This window comes from Rattus norvegicus, chromosome 7, assembly GCF_021556685.1.
Source record: "Rattus norvegicus strain SHRSP/BbbUtx chromosome 7, alternate assembly SHRSP_T2T, whole genome shotgun sequence".
Lineage (NCBI taxonomy): Eukaryota > Metazoa > Chordata > Mammalia > Rodentia > Muridae > Rattus > Rattus norvegicus.
Genome location: NC_141540.1, coordinates 115,053,180 through 115,069,884, shown reverse-complemented (window position 1 = coordinate 115,069,884; position 16,705 = coordinate 115,053,180). Strand labels below are relative to the sequence as shown.

The following is a 16,705-nucleotide window of genomic DNA, read 5'->3' as shown; positions in this document are numbered from 1 at the left end:
AGGGGCTCATCAGAGCGCTGGTCTGTGCCCAGGGCCGTCGTTCCTCTGCTCTGTTGACAGCAGTTTGAATTTGTATGACAGGTAGGTGGCATAGACAGTGGTGCCAGGCTTTTGAGTTCCATTCTGAGGCCACCACACTCTCCGTGTCAGGCCTGGACAGTCTGGAAAGGGGAAAGGAAGAGGCTGTTGTCACCTAGCTCCAGGTGGATACATTGTGGGCTCAAACCACCGCAGTGCTCAGGGCACCCACTGCCAAGGTAGCTGAGGGCTTCGGTGGCTCTGTAGACCGTTGGCAAGACTGTCTAGAATAGATTTTCCTCAGTCAGGTCCAAAATTCAGTGGCTCTTCTATTCCTGCAACCGAAGACATTGTACCACTTCCATGGTATAGTATAGAGGGACAGGGGACCGTCCCTGAGTAGTTCAGCCCTGCTCAGTACCAGCAACATGGTGGCCCTTCAGGCAGAGCCCAGTACTAGCTCCAAGGTCTGGAGTACCCTCTCTAGCTGAGGAGACTTGAGGGAGCGAGAGTATGTGTCTATGTGGGTGTACACAGTGAGTGACAGGCTGTGTGTCCCTGCAGGCCTCCCTGAGAAGTACTACAGCCTCACCTGGTTCCTGAGCCCTGTTCTTGGCCTCATCTTCACACCGCTTATTGGCTCTGCAAGTGACCGCTGTACCCTGAGCTGGGGCCGCCGGCGGCCCTTCATCCTTGTGCTGTGTGTGGGAGTCCTCATTGGTGTTGCACTTTTCCTCAACGGCTCCGCTATAGGTGAGTGAGTGCTGAGCTTGCAGTAAGTAGTCCGTGCTTCGTGGCTTCACTGGGTCCCTGTGCAAGGCCCAGCTCAGGCCGCTGAGGACCTCCTGGTGGAGACTGTAGCAGGGAGCTTGGCAGTAGAGCCGGCCCCTCATGGGAAAGCTGGAGGAACCTGTTCACAGGGAAACGCTTCCTGTTGTGATGGCTTGTTTTTAATGCGTATCTGACACCACGTCCTGTTTCCAGAGTGATTTCAGAAATTATCTTTTCTTTTTTGTTCTCCTTTTCTTAGACATGGTACTGAAAATGTCCAGAACCCAGTCTGATGTTTGTTTTTTTGGTTCATGCCTCATGTGTTGTTTTGCCTCTTTCTGTTGTTTTGTTTTTAATTAAAGCTACTCTGTGGGAAAATATTTTCTGCCTTGCGGGCACCGTTCAGAACTGGTGGAAACAAAGCCTTATTTTTTGACTCCTCGGGTGAAGCAGTGCAGTATGGGCTCCTAACACACAGGTCTGCACAGGTCTGCCCAAGTTCCAGAGGCAGCAGGGCTGTGGGCAGAGAGGCCCCCATGAGACCACCTCCAGGGGGCAGTCCCAGCTCTGAGAGCCAGGGTAGGGACAGTCTGTAGCAAGCAGCTTTGGGTCGGTCTCCTCCTGGCCTGAGTGCCTCCTTGCTGAGTCAAACCTGTACCTGGCAGATCTCTACCAGAGATGGTTCCCATCTAGGAGTCTGCGCGTGACACTTTCCGGGTATTTGCTGCCAGCCCTGGGCCTGTCTATGTCACCTGCAAGCATTCCTTTACTTTTCTATATGTGGTGGCATGTATAAAGAACAACCCTGGGGTGACCCTGGCCGCACAGGTGATTCACACATAACCAGTCTGGAGGCACCAGCACTTCATCCTGAGCTTGGGCAACCCATGGGCCAGCATGTCAAGGTGTAGTCCATAGACTACTTCATGGCCAGACCTGTCTTTGCCCCACCTCTAGTCCTGAAGGTTGGTCCCAGTATGAGCTAGCAAGAGCTCAGGTCTGAAGATCAGTCCCTGGGTCCAGACAGCCTCTGTAGAGGCTCAGCATGCCTGCCGAGGCGGTGTGGCCTCTCCACTCAGGCCTAAGGTCCTTGTTCTCACAGCCTGTTGTCTAGTTTGGAAGCTAAGGCAGAGCCAGCCAGCTCAGGAGGTAGCACACAGAGGAGTTTGTGTTGGTGGGCAGAGGAGGAGACAGATTCCTAGAGATGAAGGCAGGGATCCTTGCACAGACACTGCAGCTGATGCCAGTAGTTTCACCAGCCAGTGGCCACTGTTGCTTGATTGGCAGAGGAGGAAGAACCTGCTCCCCTTCTGTCTTGAAAATCTATGAGGGAGGGAGAGACAGCTTAGTAGGGAGCACTGCTGCTCTTGCAGAAGACCCAGGTTCAAGTCCCAGCATCCACATGGTAGCCCACACCCCTCTGTGACTCCAGTTCCAAAAGACCTGATGCCCTCTTCTGACCTCTGCAGACATCAAGCACACACGAGATGCACATCCATATATGCAAGCAAAATACTCAAAATACTTCTTAAGAGAGGAGGCTCTGAGGGGCTGGACGAAAAGGGACACCCATAAACTACAGAAAGGGGGTGAACTTTACCGCTATCCTGAAAGCATTTGCCTGAGGAGCCTGACAGTTGGCACTGGCGTATGACTGCTTCCCCACACTCTGTCCAGGTCTGGCGCTTGGCGATGTTCCCAGCCGGCAGCCCATTGGCATTGTCCTCACGGTGCTGGGAGTGGTGGTCCTGGATTTCAGTGCCGATGCAACTGAGGGGCCCATTCGTGCCTACCTGCTGGATGTGGTAGACAGTGAGGAGCAAGACATGGCCCTCAACATACACGCCTTCTCTGCTGGTAAAGACCCATGCCAGGCCCCAGGTGGGCGGGAGGGATCTGCGGTCATTGGTGGTGGTGATCAATGACAGATGGACAGGGCTTTAGGACGCACCGGGACTCACTTACCACGTGAACCTAGCAGGGTGAAGGGACTGAGGAGCAGTAAGGAGGGAATAAGCCCTGCCTGGATGACATGGCTGCCAGGCGGACACTGCCCAGGCCTTGTCACTCAGCTGGAGGGGAACACACGGGTGCACTGGGGTTGCTCTGGGCCCAAGACTCCCTTTGTCTCCGTTTCTGACTGGGAACGTTAGGCCAGTGTGAGGAGCTGTGCAGTCCCCTGAGTTGTTCTGTTTTGTTGTCTCAGCCGTCCTTTCGTTCTCCATCTCACTGATTTGCCACATAACCCTGTGTAAGGGACAGCCCCGTGCTGGGGCTGAGCCTCACTGTCCCCTCTCTGTCTACAGGCCTCGGTGGGGCCATTGGCTACGTGCTGGGCGGGTTGGACTGGACGCAGACCTTCCTAGGGGACTGGTTCCAGACGCAGAACCAGGTGCTGTTCTTCTTCGCTGCAGTCTTCTTCTCCGTGTCGGTGGCTCTGCATCTCTTTAGCATCGAGGAGGAGCAGTACAACCCACAGCAGGACCGCGGGCCTGAGGACGCCACCCTGCCCAGCACCGGTCTCCAGCCTGGCGCCCCGGCCCCCGCCCCCCGCCTCAGCTCCCTCGGTGGGGGCATGCAGGATGGCAGCCCCCCATTTCCAGATGAGGTGCAGTCGGAGCACGAGCTGTCCTTGGACTACCTCGATGTGGACATCGTGCGCAGCAAGAGCGACTCAGTGCTGCACATGGCTGACTCCACACTGGACATGGAGCCTCAGCTGCTCTTCCTGCATGACATCGAGCCCTCCATCTTCCAAGATGCTTCCTACCCCAGCACCCCCCAGAGCACCAGCCAAGAGCTCCTGAGGGCCAAGCTGCCCCGCCTGTCCACGTTCCTCAGGGAGTCCACCAAGGAGGACGACACTTTGCTTGATAATCACTTGAATGAAGCTAAAGTCCCAAATGGGAGAGGCTCCCCACCAATGAACCCCCTCAGCCACTCTAAGGTAGACTTGAAGCCCTCAGTCACATCCAGTTCCATGCGGCGGCGTAGGCACATGTTTCACAGGCAGTCTTCCAGCACCTTCTCCTACTACGGCAAGATTGGGTCCCACTGCTACCGCTACCGCCGGGCCAACGCCGTGGTCCTCATCAAGCCGTCCCGGAGCATGAGCGACCTGTATGACCTGCAGCAGCGGCAGCGCTCCCGGCACCGCAACCAGAGTGGGGCCACCGCCTCCAGCGGGGACACAGAGAGCGAGGAGGGTGAGACAGAGACCACCGTGCGCCTGCTGTGGCTGTCCATGCTGAAGATGCCCAAGGAGCTGATGTGGCTCTGCCTCTGCCACCTCCTGACTTGGTTCTCTGTCATCGCAGAGGCTGTCTTCTATACTGACTTCATGGGCCAGGTCATCTTCAAAGGGAACCCCCAGGTGAGTACGCTAGGGCTACCAGTTCTACTGCCTAGGGAGTTTGGCAGCTTCCGGGCAGGGCCTCCTGTGAGCCTGCATGCACTGCCCTTGCATCCACGTGGCCGTGTGGATCAGGTAATGAATGCCCAACGTGCATCCTAATGCATAGTCAGTCACACACCTGAGACAAAGTTGTTACAGTGGGGTCTCTGGTGACCATTCGTGATGCCAGGTACCTTCACAGGACCAGAACCACTTTGAAAATCATGAAGAGACTGTTGGCTCAGCTGTCAAAGTAACAGCCTGTTTTTATTCTTGCCCCGCCCTGCTAGCGTTTCTGGGCTCACACTGTGACTGTGTAGGTGACCACAGTGGTCTGTTACACCTTTTTCAGGTGCTGGCATGGCAGCTCAGAGAAGGCAGAGTCCTCTCTGCCGGTCCAGACCAGCCTTATTTCAGGGCCACAGGCAGGATTCCACTTCTCATTGCAGGCAGCAGAGTCGCATGTGGCCTGGGAGGGACTGGAAGTAGCTTAGCAGATACTGACCTGGACTTGGGTTGGCTCTCCTCTCACTGAGTGTCTGTCACCTCTCAGACTGCCTGCTTGGGAGTGCAGAGTGATCTCCTCTGCCCTGAGGGCAGCAAATGCCTTCAACCTCCTCTCTCTACAACAGGCCCCCTCCAACTCCACCAAGTGGCACGCCTACAATGCTGGCGTGAAGATGGGCTGCTGGGGCCTGGTCATCTACGCTGCTACTGGTGCTATCTGCTCAGGTGAGTATCAGGACCCTGGCCTTTGCCTCAGTAGAGGAGAAGTTGTTCAAGTCGGTTGCCGTGGTCTGGGATCAGGTGTCTGTGAGACTGGGAGGCTATCCTGAGCGCATCTCATGACACTGTCCAGCATGGACGCTAGCCTGGGTTGCACTGGTTTATTAGCATGAAGCCCCTGGCACGCCAGCCCCGTCTGGGGCCCACAGTCTGAAGGGCAGCGGACCAGTCCAGCCTGCCACGGGCAGGAACCCTGATGGGTGAGGTGATAGGCTCTCCCCGCAAGGTAGCATGCCCCTCTCAGTCCCAAAACTTGAAAGACATAGGATTGGAGTCCTCTGTCTTATCTGCCCATACTCAGTCTGAACATGGAATGGAAGTCAGCTTTGCCTGATCTGTAGTTGAAGTAGGGAGGATAGGGCAGGTCAGCCAAGTGGCAGGGACCACACCACCATCACCAGTCTGCTGCAGCACAGATGCTTCATGGAAGAGGTGGTACCTGTGAGGCGCCAGTCAGGAGGCAGGATCCTCAGACTGGCCTTGGGTGCTTAGAACCCAAAGTGACAAGGGAAGAGCCAGAGAGTTCTAGTAAGGAGAATTGGGTGGGCAGTCAGCATCCCACGGAGGCCAGAGAGCTGGCTTCTTTCAGACATGCTAGAGCCTGGGGGAATCCAGGTGGGCAGGAGACTACATTTATGCCTGAAGGCCTAGGTTCCACCAGAGGGAGGCAGTGTTGGAGGTCAAGAGGGTTTGTGGACACCGGCTAACTCATGGTCCTGTGACCCTCTCTACAGCCCTGCTACAGAAGTACCTGGACAACTATGACCTGAGCATCAGAATCATCTACATGTTGGGGACACTGGGCTTCTCTGTGGGCACCGCTGTGATGGCCATGTTTCCCAACGTCTATGTGGCCATGGTCACCATCAGCACCATGGGCGTCGTCTCCATGAGCATCTCCTACTGCCCCTACGCCCTCCTAGGGCACTACCATGACATCAAGGAGGTACAGCCAGAATGCTGAGTGAAGGTGGTGATGTGCCCTCAGTGCCCTACAGTCTTCTCTGTCCTCTCTCCTGATGAAAGCACCACCGCCACTCTCCTGGTCATTCCCTGACCGCAGGGTGTCTCCTCTGCCATCCCACAGACCCCTTTACCCTCATCTTCCCTCCTGTGGGCAATTCCCTTGCCAGGCTCACTGTTCAGCCCCTGACCTAGCGGCCTCAGTCCCCTGCACGTCTGTGGCTTTCGAAGAGCTACTCTGTTGGCCATTGCTTCTCAGCTACCACTGTTGGGCCCTGTGTAAAGGACTGGAACCAGTTAAAACCAGCACTGGTGAAGGCCAGAGTGCCGGACTTCTAGATCCTTTATAGCAAGTTCAAGGCCAGCCTGGGCTACTTAAGACCTCATCTTAAAGAGAAGCAAGCGTGCACCTGTACGCCGGCGCGCACCTTTGATCCCATTAATCATTAAAGCAAAGTCAGTTCTCAGTATGTGCTACCATACCCCCCCAATGAAACCTAACTGGTGTGTTCTATAGATGTGCTCTGCAGGGTTCATAGCTGTTGAGGTCAAGCCGCTTGCTAGCATGTCAGAAGTGAGTCGTACAGAATCACCCAGACCAAGAAAGATGGTGCCTGGTCTAGAAGCCTCTCTTCCTGATACCCTGACTTCACTCGCACCTGCATCTGACCTTCCTGTAACTAAACTGGCATTTTCTGTTCTGCCTCATTCTGTGTACTCGTGTAGTGTGGCAGGACTTAGCACTGATCCCAGGCCCCTGTGCCACTTCCTGCTGTCTACCCAGTGGGTTCTAGTGTAGCAGGAGGGAGTGGAGTTAACTCTCACATTCCTCCCCCTGGTGGGTGTTCTTGGGACACAGGGCCTCCCACCCTGTCTGCATTGTCACCAGATGGCCACATAAGTGCATGCACTGTGCCTCTGGCCAGTTCTCTTTGTTCCTGGGCAGGTGTGATTCATTTTTTAGGGTAGGTAGGTAGGTCTGTAGGAGGTCGTGATGTCAAGCGCCCTGAGCTCCTTAGCACGGTTACTCGGGGTCGCCCAGCTATCAGATTGTAGCCTGTTTTGGTCTAAAATTCCTATGGAGCTCAGCCTGGACTCCAGCTCACAGAGATCCGATTGTCTCCATCTGACTGGTGAGTGCTAGGGTCAGGCGGGAGCTGTCATGTATATGGAGAGCTTTCCACATACAGCTTTTCTTTTTCCTTTGGAGTCCACGTCTCACTAGTATCCTGGGCTGGCCTAGAATTTACAGAGATCCACCTGCCTCTGCTTCCTAAGTGCTGAGGTCTGTGATATGGATAGCCACACCCAGCTAAAGTATTACTTTAAAAATTTTTGTCAAAGATTTTTCTGAAGTCTAGGGGAAATAACTTAATGGATAAAGTTGGTGTCCAAGCAAGAGGGTCTGAATTCAGATCTCCAGGACCCATGTAAGACCCAGTGCCAGGGACAAAGACAGGGCGAGGAGTGGCAGAGGAATTCAGGCACCTGTACTGACATCCGTCTCCATATGTCCACACATACACTGATCATCCATCTCCACATGTCCACACGTACACTGGTCATCCGTCTCCATATGTCCACACATACACTGATCATCCATCTCCACATGTACACACATACACTGATCATCCATCTCCACATGTACACACGTACACTGGTCATCCATCTCCACATGTACACACGTACACTGGTCATCCATCTCCACATGTCCACACGTACACTGGTCATCCGTCTCCACATGTCCACACATACACTGATCATCCATCTCCACATGTACACACGTACACTGATCATCCATCTCCACATGTACACACGTACACTGATCATCCGTCTCCACATGTCCACACATACACTGATCATCCATCTCCACATGTACACACGTACACTGATCATCCATCTCCACATGTACACACGTACACAGATTTTTGTGGGTTCTTGGCTTGATTTCTATTTTGAACCCATGGCTTGTTCAACAGTGTGATGGTGAATTTCTGACATTTGGGAGTTTCTAATGATGGTCATAGCAGACTGGTCTCTAAAAATCAAAGTCAGAGAAAGCACACACATGGTTTTAGCCCTTAAATTAACTGATCACACCATCTGAGGCCCAGCATGCCCCATACATGGTGAAAGGGTTGAATAAGGTAGGGTTCTCTTGTGTTGTTCTTTCTGGTTTCTGGAAGGTATGTTTAAAATCTCCCTCTGACTGTGGAGTACACAAGTCTAAAATCTGATTATGGTTTCCATCTTCTGGGTAGATTGGCCTCCATAGCTCAGGGACAGAGTCTCCTCTGGAGACTTGGGGTGATGTAGCCATGTCCTGCCCAGGCATACTTTTACATCATGTTGAAGAAATATGAACAAATAGGACTGCTGGTGTTCCCTGCTCTGTCACCTGAGCCTGCGTGCACGTGAGTGACCTGAGCTCCCTGCTCTCCAAGGGGAGCTGATCTCCAGGGCGAGGTGTCTGCCCTGCCTCTCTTTCTTGGGACTGGAGGTGGTGTTCTGGGAATGGTCCCGATTAGGTTGTAGGACTACTTCTGTGTTCCTCCCTGTGAGGTAATGTTCTACCTCTCTCCCTATTGCCCAGCGCCAGGCTGGACTCTGGAGAATCCAGCTTGGCAGCTGCTAGCTGCCCAGCTCAGGCAAGTGTGTCCTCTCAGTGTGGTCTGTCCATAGCCTTGAGGTGCTAGTGAAGACCGCCTTCTCCGTACCCTCACCCTTGTGTCCCTTCTCTTGCAGTACGTCCACCACAGTCCGGGGAATTCCAAGCGTGGATTTGGCATTGACTGCGCCATCCTCTCCTGTCAGGTCTACATCTCCCAGATCCTGGTTGCATCTGCCCTTGGGGGCGTGGTCGACGCTGTGAATACTATCGTTGTCATCCCCATAGTGGCCTCTGTGGGCTCGTTCCTGGGCTTTCTGACAGCCACATTCCTGGTCATCTACCCTGAGGTGTCAGAAGAAGCTAAGGAGGAACAGAAAGGCCTGTCCTCAGGGGCCGCTGGTGAAGGCGAGAGTGGGGCAGGCACTGAAAAGCCCACTGTCCTGAAGCTATCTCGGAAGGGTGGCCTTCGGGGGCTGATGGAGACGGAGTCCATGGTGTGAGCCCCAGCTGGTACATTCCACACTGGAGGGCAGGATGCACTGGGGGTTAGGCTTGCTGATCCCATGCGAGCTGGAGTTCCTTCCCAGAGCACAGTCCAAGGTCAGTAGGTGTTAGGTGTAGGGTAGGTTTGAGCTATTAGACAAAAATATCACACTAATTACCTTTCCCACAATTAAAAAAAATCATTTGAAATCTTTTTTTTTATTGAAAAAGAACTTAATTTCAGCTGTCTTTTATTCTGCAGGTATATCATTCTGCATGTTTTAAATTGTGAAATATTCACACATAGTCAGTAAGCAATTTAGAAAATGTAAGGGTCTGCATTTCTAAACCAGTACCTGGAAGTGCAGACACTGACTCCCTTGGCAGGTGTCGTCTGAAGGCAGCAGACAGCAGCAGTGCAGTGTCCAGATCGCCTGGCAGGGGTCCGTTGGGGACACCTCAGCATCTGGCACTGCAGCGCCTCAGAGTATTTTTCTGTTTATTTTAGAAACAGTATTTTCTTTTTCACAACTGTGGTTTTCTTAGAAGAACAGCATCTCTGGCGAATTAGGCTCACAGTCCTGTGCACAGCTAAGACCACACACCAAAGCTGGAGAAGGGTCCCAGAGGTGTTTGAGCAGAAGGCAGCCATTCCCCAGGGCAGCCTCCAGACATCCCACCCAGGGACAGCACCAATCAGCAGGGCTGAATGTGAACTCTCAGTGTGCCTCCTGCGTGCTTGTGTGTAAGCTTGTCTGTGTCCAGTCCTACCCACGTGGTCCTCCCCAGAAGCCACCACAGGGCAGCTGTTGGCTCTGCGTGACATTCAGCTTGTCTCTACACATTGGCTGGGAATCCAGGCACAGAGCTCCAGGTGAGCATTGGCTCCCAATCCTGCTGCAAGGCTACCTCGAGAGTGGGGACAGTGGCATCAGAGCAGGGCACGTGAAGGTGCCGGGGCCTACCTCCCTGCCACATGGGTGACATTGATCCTTGATGGAACCTAACTGAGATCTCGTGACCTCATCACCTGCTCCTGCTGATGGGCATGAGGAGGAAGGCGAAGAGAAGCAAGCGTCTGCCTCTGAGCAGGAGGGTCGGTGACCCAAGAACCCTGTGCAGTTTCCAGTTTCTGCACTCGAGCAAAACTTGGGCTTCAGGGAAGCAGGCTCATCAAATGCTGCAGCTGTGGGTAAGACTTTCCGAACGACGGCCTCTGTTTAACAACGCCCGTCTCGGTTCATGAGACAGTCAGTCTGCACTCAGGAGAGGGGAGGTCCTCCCTGGATGGTACCCAGGTGAAGTCAGAGCCGCGCTCTTGCTGCCTCCGTTGGTGTTTTTACATAACATGCATGAGAATCATGCTGCAATATGAGCATTCTAAAGCAAATATATACACATATATATTTCAAGATGAAAGTAAGCAGTTTTTAAATAAATTACTTGAATTTTCTGTGTCTTCAAAGGAACGCTGTGTTTATGTCCTTGGCTGGCCTCTGTCTTGCCACGTTCCCCACACAGGTGGCACTGTGTCGTCTTCAGTGTTTTCTCTCTGGGGAGCAGAGGCACTCAGGGTACAAGGGAACACCTTCCACCTGCCTGCGTCTTCCCTTAAGCCTACACCCGCAGAGGACTGGCTCCACCTTCCAGTGTTTCCTGTGTTGCCCATTGAGAATAGAATTGTAAGTCTCGCGTTCAGCCCCACTGCTAAGCCCCATCAGCAGGGTGCTCTGTCTCTTTAGGGCAGGCGCTTCTGGGCTCCTCCAGCCAGCATCCTCGGAAGGTCGCTCCTGTGCAACTTGGTTTTAAGATGGTATCCCCTCCTTCCTGAGACTAAGGAGCACAGCCTCTGTTTTCACCTACCCTGCTTTTCCACCTTGCCATAGGGGGACAGAAGGAGGCAGGGATGCACAGGACACTTAAGTGGGCAAAACCTGGTGGCCAAAATCTGGAACCATCGAAATGAGTGTGGGTCTTGGGACGCACGCTGCTCACAGCACCCCACCCTAAGGCTTCTGCAGACCATGCTCACCGAAGCCGAATGACAGGAAGTTTGGAGTCTAGCACAGACCACACCCACAGGAGCGAGAGATAATAGGATCCCCACCAACAGTCGGCCAGCCCTTAAGATACCGGCCTCCACTCTCCGTAATCTGAAGTAACACAAGGACACTTTGTGCTCATGGCACAGGTCTTGGCAAAGTCACTGGTAAAATGTTGATACCCAGTAAGAACAGTCAGGGGCATGCCTGTTTGTTGCTGTTGGATCAGGCTGCACATAATGCTACTCTTTAAGGTCTGAGCCTGTTAGATGTTTGCATCCAAAGGCTGCTGTCTGTGGGTCTGGTCAGTGTGAGGACCCTTGGGATGAGACCCAAGGGTGGTGATAGAGTTGATTTCTGGGCTTCCTTGTAGATAAATACAGTGAGCCACAGACATCAAGGTGGATATTGTCTCATCTGGGGTAGACAAATAGCCAGACCCTTTTGCCTAGCCCTTCCTTCCCTCACCGAGAGGTTATTCTGAGATGGCACCAGTGGGCAACTCTCAGGGCCATTGCCTATGTGTTAAAGAAGCCAAGGGAGGAGGACTGGCTTTGCAGTGGGTGAGCCCAAAGCTTGTATCGCTCAGACTACCCCAGGTATTTCTGTTTCCTAACCTGGGCTTGCAACCCCAGCCCCATGGGCGTTGAGATCCCAGAGAGTGCACCCGAGTAGCTCTTCCGTGGCCTATCATCTTGAGAAGAAAGGTGGTTCAGAGGGCTGGCAGGGCCAAGCAGATGCCCACTTGTGGCCAATGCCGAGGGTGCTAATGGAGTTAGCTCTGTAGCACCTTGGGGTTTAGACTGCATGCAAGCACCATGCAGTAGGCGATTAGCAGAAATTTCACCGTTCCATGGCCACAGAATTGCACACAGGTTACTCACGGGAGGGAGCAGTGATGGTCTGAAGCCTGCTTCTGTTGCCTGTGAAAGTCAACAGGTTTTTTAAGAGATGCCTCTTAAGATGTGTAACCCAAGTTTGCCTGCGTGAGAGTACGAGCTGTTGTTAAGAGGTCCACAGCCTGCTTCTGACGGGGGGGGGGGGGGGGGGCAGAATGGAACGGTGGCACTTCCTGGTATCTGGTAAGCTGGCGGTGGGATATGGTCTGTTCTTAGCCTATGGCCTCAGCTGGAACATTCACACAGGCGCCCAGCCCTTAGACTCCCACCCTCAAGATCCTCAGGGCCCCATGGGGGCTGGTTTGGGCAAAATTGGGAGTGACAGAGCAGGATCTGGTTGGCAGCCTCCTGGAGTGGTGAAGATGTCATAGAAGGTGTGGTGTAGAAAGTGCTGTGACCCCTCCATCAGCAGCAGCCTGGCTCCCTTATCTCCCTGGTGCCACTGGCTTCGGCAGCCCATGGAGTTGATGGCTCCCTTTGTCTGTGGTCAGCGGTCTATGTGGCAACCATGGCTACTTGTGCCACCGGCCAGCTGTAAAACACCATCTACTGAGACGAGGCACTCGTCAACGTCACACGCACCGAAGGCCATGACTCCCTAGTTGTTCCACTTCCACCTGAGCCTCTGTCTTCAGCCACCAGCACCTGGCTTGTGCAGGTGAAGCTACCAGTGGGTCCTCCTCAAATGGCTGTCACCAGAAATGGGCTCACCTGTGTGCATGTGAGCTATAAGCAGAGCTTTCGAGAGTGCCTGGGGACTGCCCAGCACAGCACAGCAGCCTTGCTGTCCGTTTTATTCCATTTTGGACTAACTCTTAAACGTGGCAGGCAGGGGTGTGCACTCGGTAGCTCACCACCACCTCATGAAAAGCCAGCCTCACGGCAGAGGCCTGAGAGGGCTTCTTCAGCGGCAACCCTTGGGCCGCCAGGAGAGCAGAGCAACCCAGGAGCCCCAGCTGCCTCCCCTGCTGCCTGCTGAAGGTCCTTGCTGGGACCTGCAGAGGAAGAACAGTTGTTAGGCCTCAGTGGCACTCCCCAGGCACCTCGGAACAAAACCATTTAGTTCCTTTGTGAACTGGAAACAGGACAACTGTTATCAACTTACTAAGTTGGAGCACTGTAATAGCTCTTGCTGATTTTAGCAATGGTTAAGTGTGTGTTAAACACATGTTACGATTTATGAGGAAACAGATTCTAGAGAGAGCAAGCACTATCACACATGACTTGGTTTTTTATTAGGTGGATGTTTATGTCTGCTGCTGTCCAGAGGTGTCGTCTCCCCCACCCCACCCCCCCGGCCTTGTCCTTTCTTTGTCACATGCTGGGCTGCTGGTCCCTGTACATCTCTCAGTGTGTAGGGCCTGACTCCTTCCTGCCCTCCTCTATTGCTGTCACGCTGTGGTTAATTCAATAAATGTTATCATTGCAGGCGATATTGTGGTCCTGTCATTTTCCAGTGGCTGACTGCCTGGAGCCTGTTGAGTCCAGGGAGAGGCAGAAAGTTCTTCCTGGCTGTGGCCAATGCCTGCAGGCACAGCGGGGTCCCCAGGGCTCCCCCAGGGCCCACAAACTAGGCTCCTGCAGCTTCATTCCCCAGCAGTCGGGCCTGTTCCTAGTGGGCCTCCCTGCTGTAGGAAAACTGGTGAGCAACAAGAGGACCTAATGAACAAGGGGGGAGGCGTCTGATGGGGGCTGGCCCTTGTGTGCGTGTACAGCCTTGGTGTCCCAGGCCTTCCTGGGACAGAATATGTTGTGTGTCTCCTGGTGACCCGCTAAGGTTTATAACAGTTGCAACCCTTCATAGGGTTCTCAACCTGGGTCACTCCCTGAGCATGGGGCTGGAGTCATGCATACCCATGGAAAGCTGCTGCTATTTTAGCTACAAACTCCTACTGTGGCGCTCTAAAGGGCATACTGCAGTTGGTTGAGCTGAAGAACGGTGGTTTCTGAACATACTGGTAGTGGCCCAGGACCCTGAGATCCTACCTTACACACACTCAAGTCAGGTCCCCTCCCCCACTGGGGAGAACCAGGTGTGTCAACCCTACTATCTGCTAGCCCCGAGTGCCTGAGATCCCAGGGGATCTCAAGGGTGGCAACTAGGAAGGAATTTCTGCAAAGGGGCACCTACCTCACTCCTGGCTGCAGGAGCCAGAGTCCGCACCTTCCAGGCCTCTTCAGCAGCCATGACAGTGAGTGACTTGTGACTCAAACACCCTACCTAAGTAACCTCCGCTGGGAGGTGACAGTCCCGGACTGGGATCCTCTCCTAGCTCCCCAAAGGACAGTCTCTAAGACTGTATGTGTGCAGTGACTACTGAGAGGAAGAACCCCTCCCTAGTCTCCTGTCACTCCCATAGGCTTCGCCCATAAGACTCTGAAGTGATGGGTGTGTACAGTGCTCCTGGCTGAGGAAGTTCACTTTGTCTCTGTGCTAATGAAAACGCGTGACGTCACACACTCAGCCATCAAATGACGTGATTTAAGTTGCATTTCGCCAAAAACTAGCCATGTTAAGCATCTTTCTTGTTCGTGAGTGTTTTGCCTGCGTGTTTATACGTTCACAAGTGTGCACAGGCGCCTGCAAAGGGAGCGTTAGAACCCCTGGAGCTGCAGTGGCGGGCCCTGTGAGCCAACACGGCCTCTGCAACAGAAACAAGCGCCTTTAAGCACGGAGCCACCTCCCCAGCCCCACTGAACAGCCGTCCAAGCAGCTTCATTGGTGAGGTGCTTTTACTCGGTTTTCAGTTGGGCTTCTCATCTTAATTTGTAAATTTTTTTTTTACATATTGTGGATTTTAATTAAACTTTTTGTCAAATGTAGTTTTTTCCCTTAATTATGGCTTTCCCCCCCCCATTTATTCATTTATATCATGGATTTCGGAACAGTGGCCTGTTCTATAGCTCAGACTCACCATGATCCCCCCCCTGCCTCAGCTTCAGAAAAGCTAGGATTACATACATGAGCCACTTTACCTGGCTTTTTATTTCTATTTTTCCATTTTAATACTGTGTGTCAGTGGAGTCATGTGTAGCATTCTTCCCATCACATGCAGTGCAGCAAGGGCTTCATACCCTTCCCACACCTGTGCTTCTCTCTCATCCAGGGGCTATCCTGCTTCTGCGTGTTCACCTAGAGTCCTTGTGGCCTGTTTACCTGCTGCAACAGATGCCATCATTGCTTTCTCCATCACTGCTGTTTGGAAGGACACTTAAAAACCATGTCCTGGAGGGGTTGGGGATTTAGCTCAGTGGTAGAGCGCTTGCCCAGCAAGCGCAAGGCCCTGGGTTCGGTCCTCAGCTCCAAAAAATAGAAAAGAAAAAAAAAAACCTTCCTGGGCGACTTGTTTCTCTGGTCTCTCTCTCTCTCTCTCTCTCTCTCTCTCTCTCTCTCTCTCTCTCTCTCTCTCTCGTTTATTTACTTTATTTATATACACTGTAGCTGTCTTCACCAGAAGAGGGAGTCGGATCCCATTACAGATGGTTGTGAGCCACCATGTGGTTGCTGGGAATTGAACTCACGACCTCTGGAAGAACGGTCCATGCTCTTAACCACTAAGCCATATCTACAGCCCCTCTGATCTCTTTTTAAAACGTTTTTCTCAGCATTTCTTTAAGTGGTGTAATCCCCCTGCTCCACTGGAATTGGTGAATCTCAGGCACTTAGCAGAGAACACCTTTACAACATTAAAGCTTTGCAGTTCATGAACACAATGTGTCTTTTGAGACTGACTCTTACAAAGTTTGTGTCCAGGATGTCTGAGCTCTCAGGATACTGGTCTTCGGGCCTTCCATCTTCCATCGGTTGTCCTTCCACCTCAGGTGCTCTACACTGTCAGTGCAGCTAAAACAGCTCCATTTCTCTGCTGCAATCCTGTGTCCTGACGTCACACCCACAACCGAGCTGAGTTTCTCAGGTTTATGCAGACAGTGATGTCTGCAAGAAGACAGCCATGGTCCTTACAGACTGGTCTTTCTTAGCTGTTATTTTGCAGCTTCTGATTTTATGTGGATGAGTGTTTTCCTTGCATGAATCTCTGTGCACCACGTGCCTGCAAGGCATCCAAAGAAGCCAGAAGAGGCCGAGTGGGTGCGGGGGCCTGAGTCTGGATCCTCTAGGTCAGCCAGTGCTTTGAACCACTGAACCATCCCTCAGCCCTTGTTTTCCCTCTGTGCTTTTGGTGGGGGTGGGCAAAGTCTCACATTATAGCTTCAGGCTGGCCTCAAGATCCTGCCCATCCTCCTGTCTTAGCCTCGCAAATGCTAGAATTATAACCATGAGTCACCACACCTAACCAGTCCACTCTCTATGCTCTCTGTCTTTCCTAGTGCAGTAGCTCAGCCTCCTCCATGCAGTGTGCCCTAGAGGTGAGAGCAAACGCCCTGCCTGTTTCCCAGCCTGGGAAGAGTAGTGAGTCTTCACTGTTACTTGTCACGTGTGTACCTAGTAGGTGCTTTGTCTTCGGAAATCCCTTTGTAAGCTGCGAACACTTTAAAACACCATGAACAGAGCCAAGGATGTAGCCCAGTCGCTTTAGGGCTTTACTGCCCTGGGCTCAAACTCCAGCACCTCATAAACCAAGCGTAGTGGTATCTAATTAAACTCTGGAGTCAGAGAGCATGTTCTGTAGGATCGGGACCTTTTGTTGGTGTTTGGTTTTTGAGACAGGGTTTCTCTGTGTAGCCTTGGCTGTCCCGGAACTCACTCTGTAGACCAGGCTGGCCTTGAACACAGATT

General features: G+C 52.9%; 1 protein-coding gene across 2 annotated transcripts in view; it reads left to right on the top strand.

The window, feature by feature from the left end:
• Positions 1-10,495, top strand: part of Slc45a4 (solute carrier family 45, member 4) — a 68,269-nt gene extending 57,774 nt beyond the window's left edge. Inside the window, exons 3-8 of one of the 2 annotated variants that reach the window (XM_087557403.1) lie at positions 583-771; positions 2,467-2,646; positions 3,096-4,162; positions 4,816-4,915; positions 5,704-5,915; positions 8,678-10,495. In XM_087557403.1, coding sequence (XP_087413529.1) covers positions 583-771; positions 2,467-2,646; positions 3,096-4,162; positions 4,816-4,915; positions 5,704-5,915; positions 8,678-9,043 — 2,114 coding nt within the window. In that variant the 3' untranslated portion in view covers positions 9,044-10,495. 2 annotated transcript variants of the gene reach the window in all.
• Positions 10,496-16,705: the final 6,210 nt, after the last annotated feature.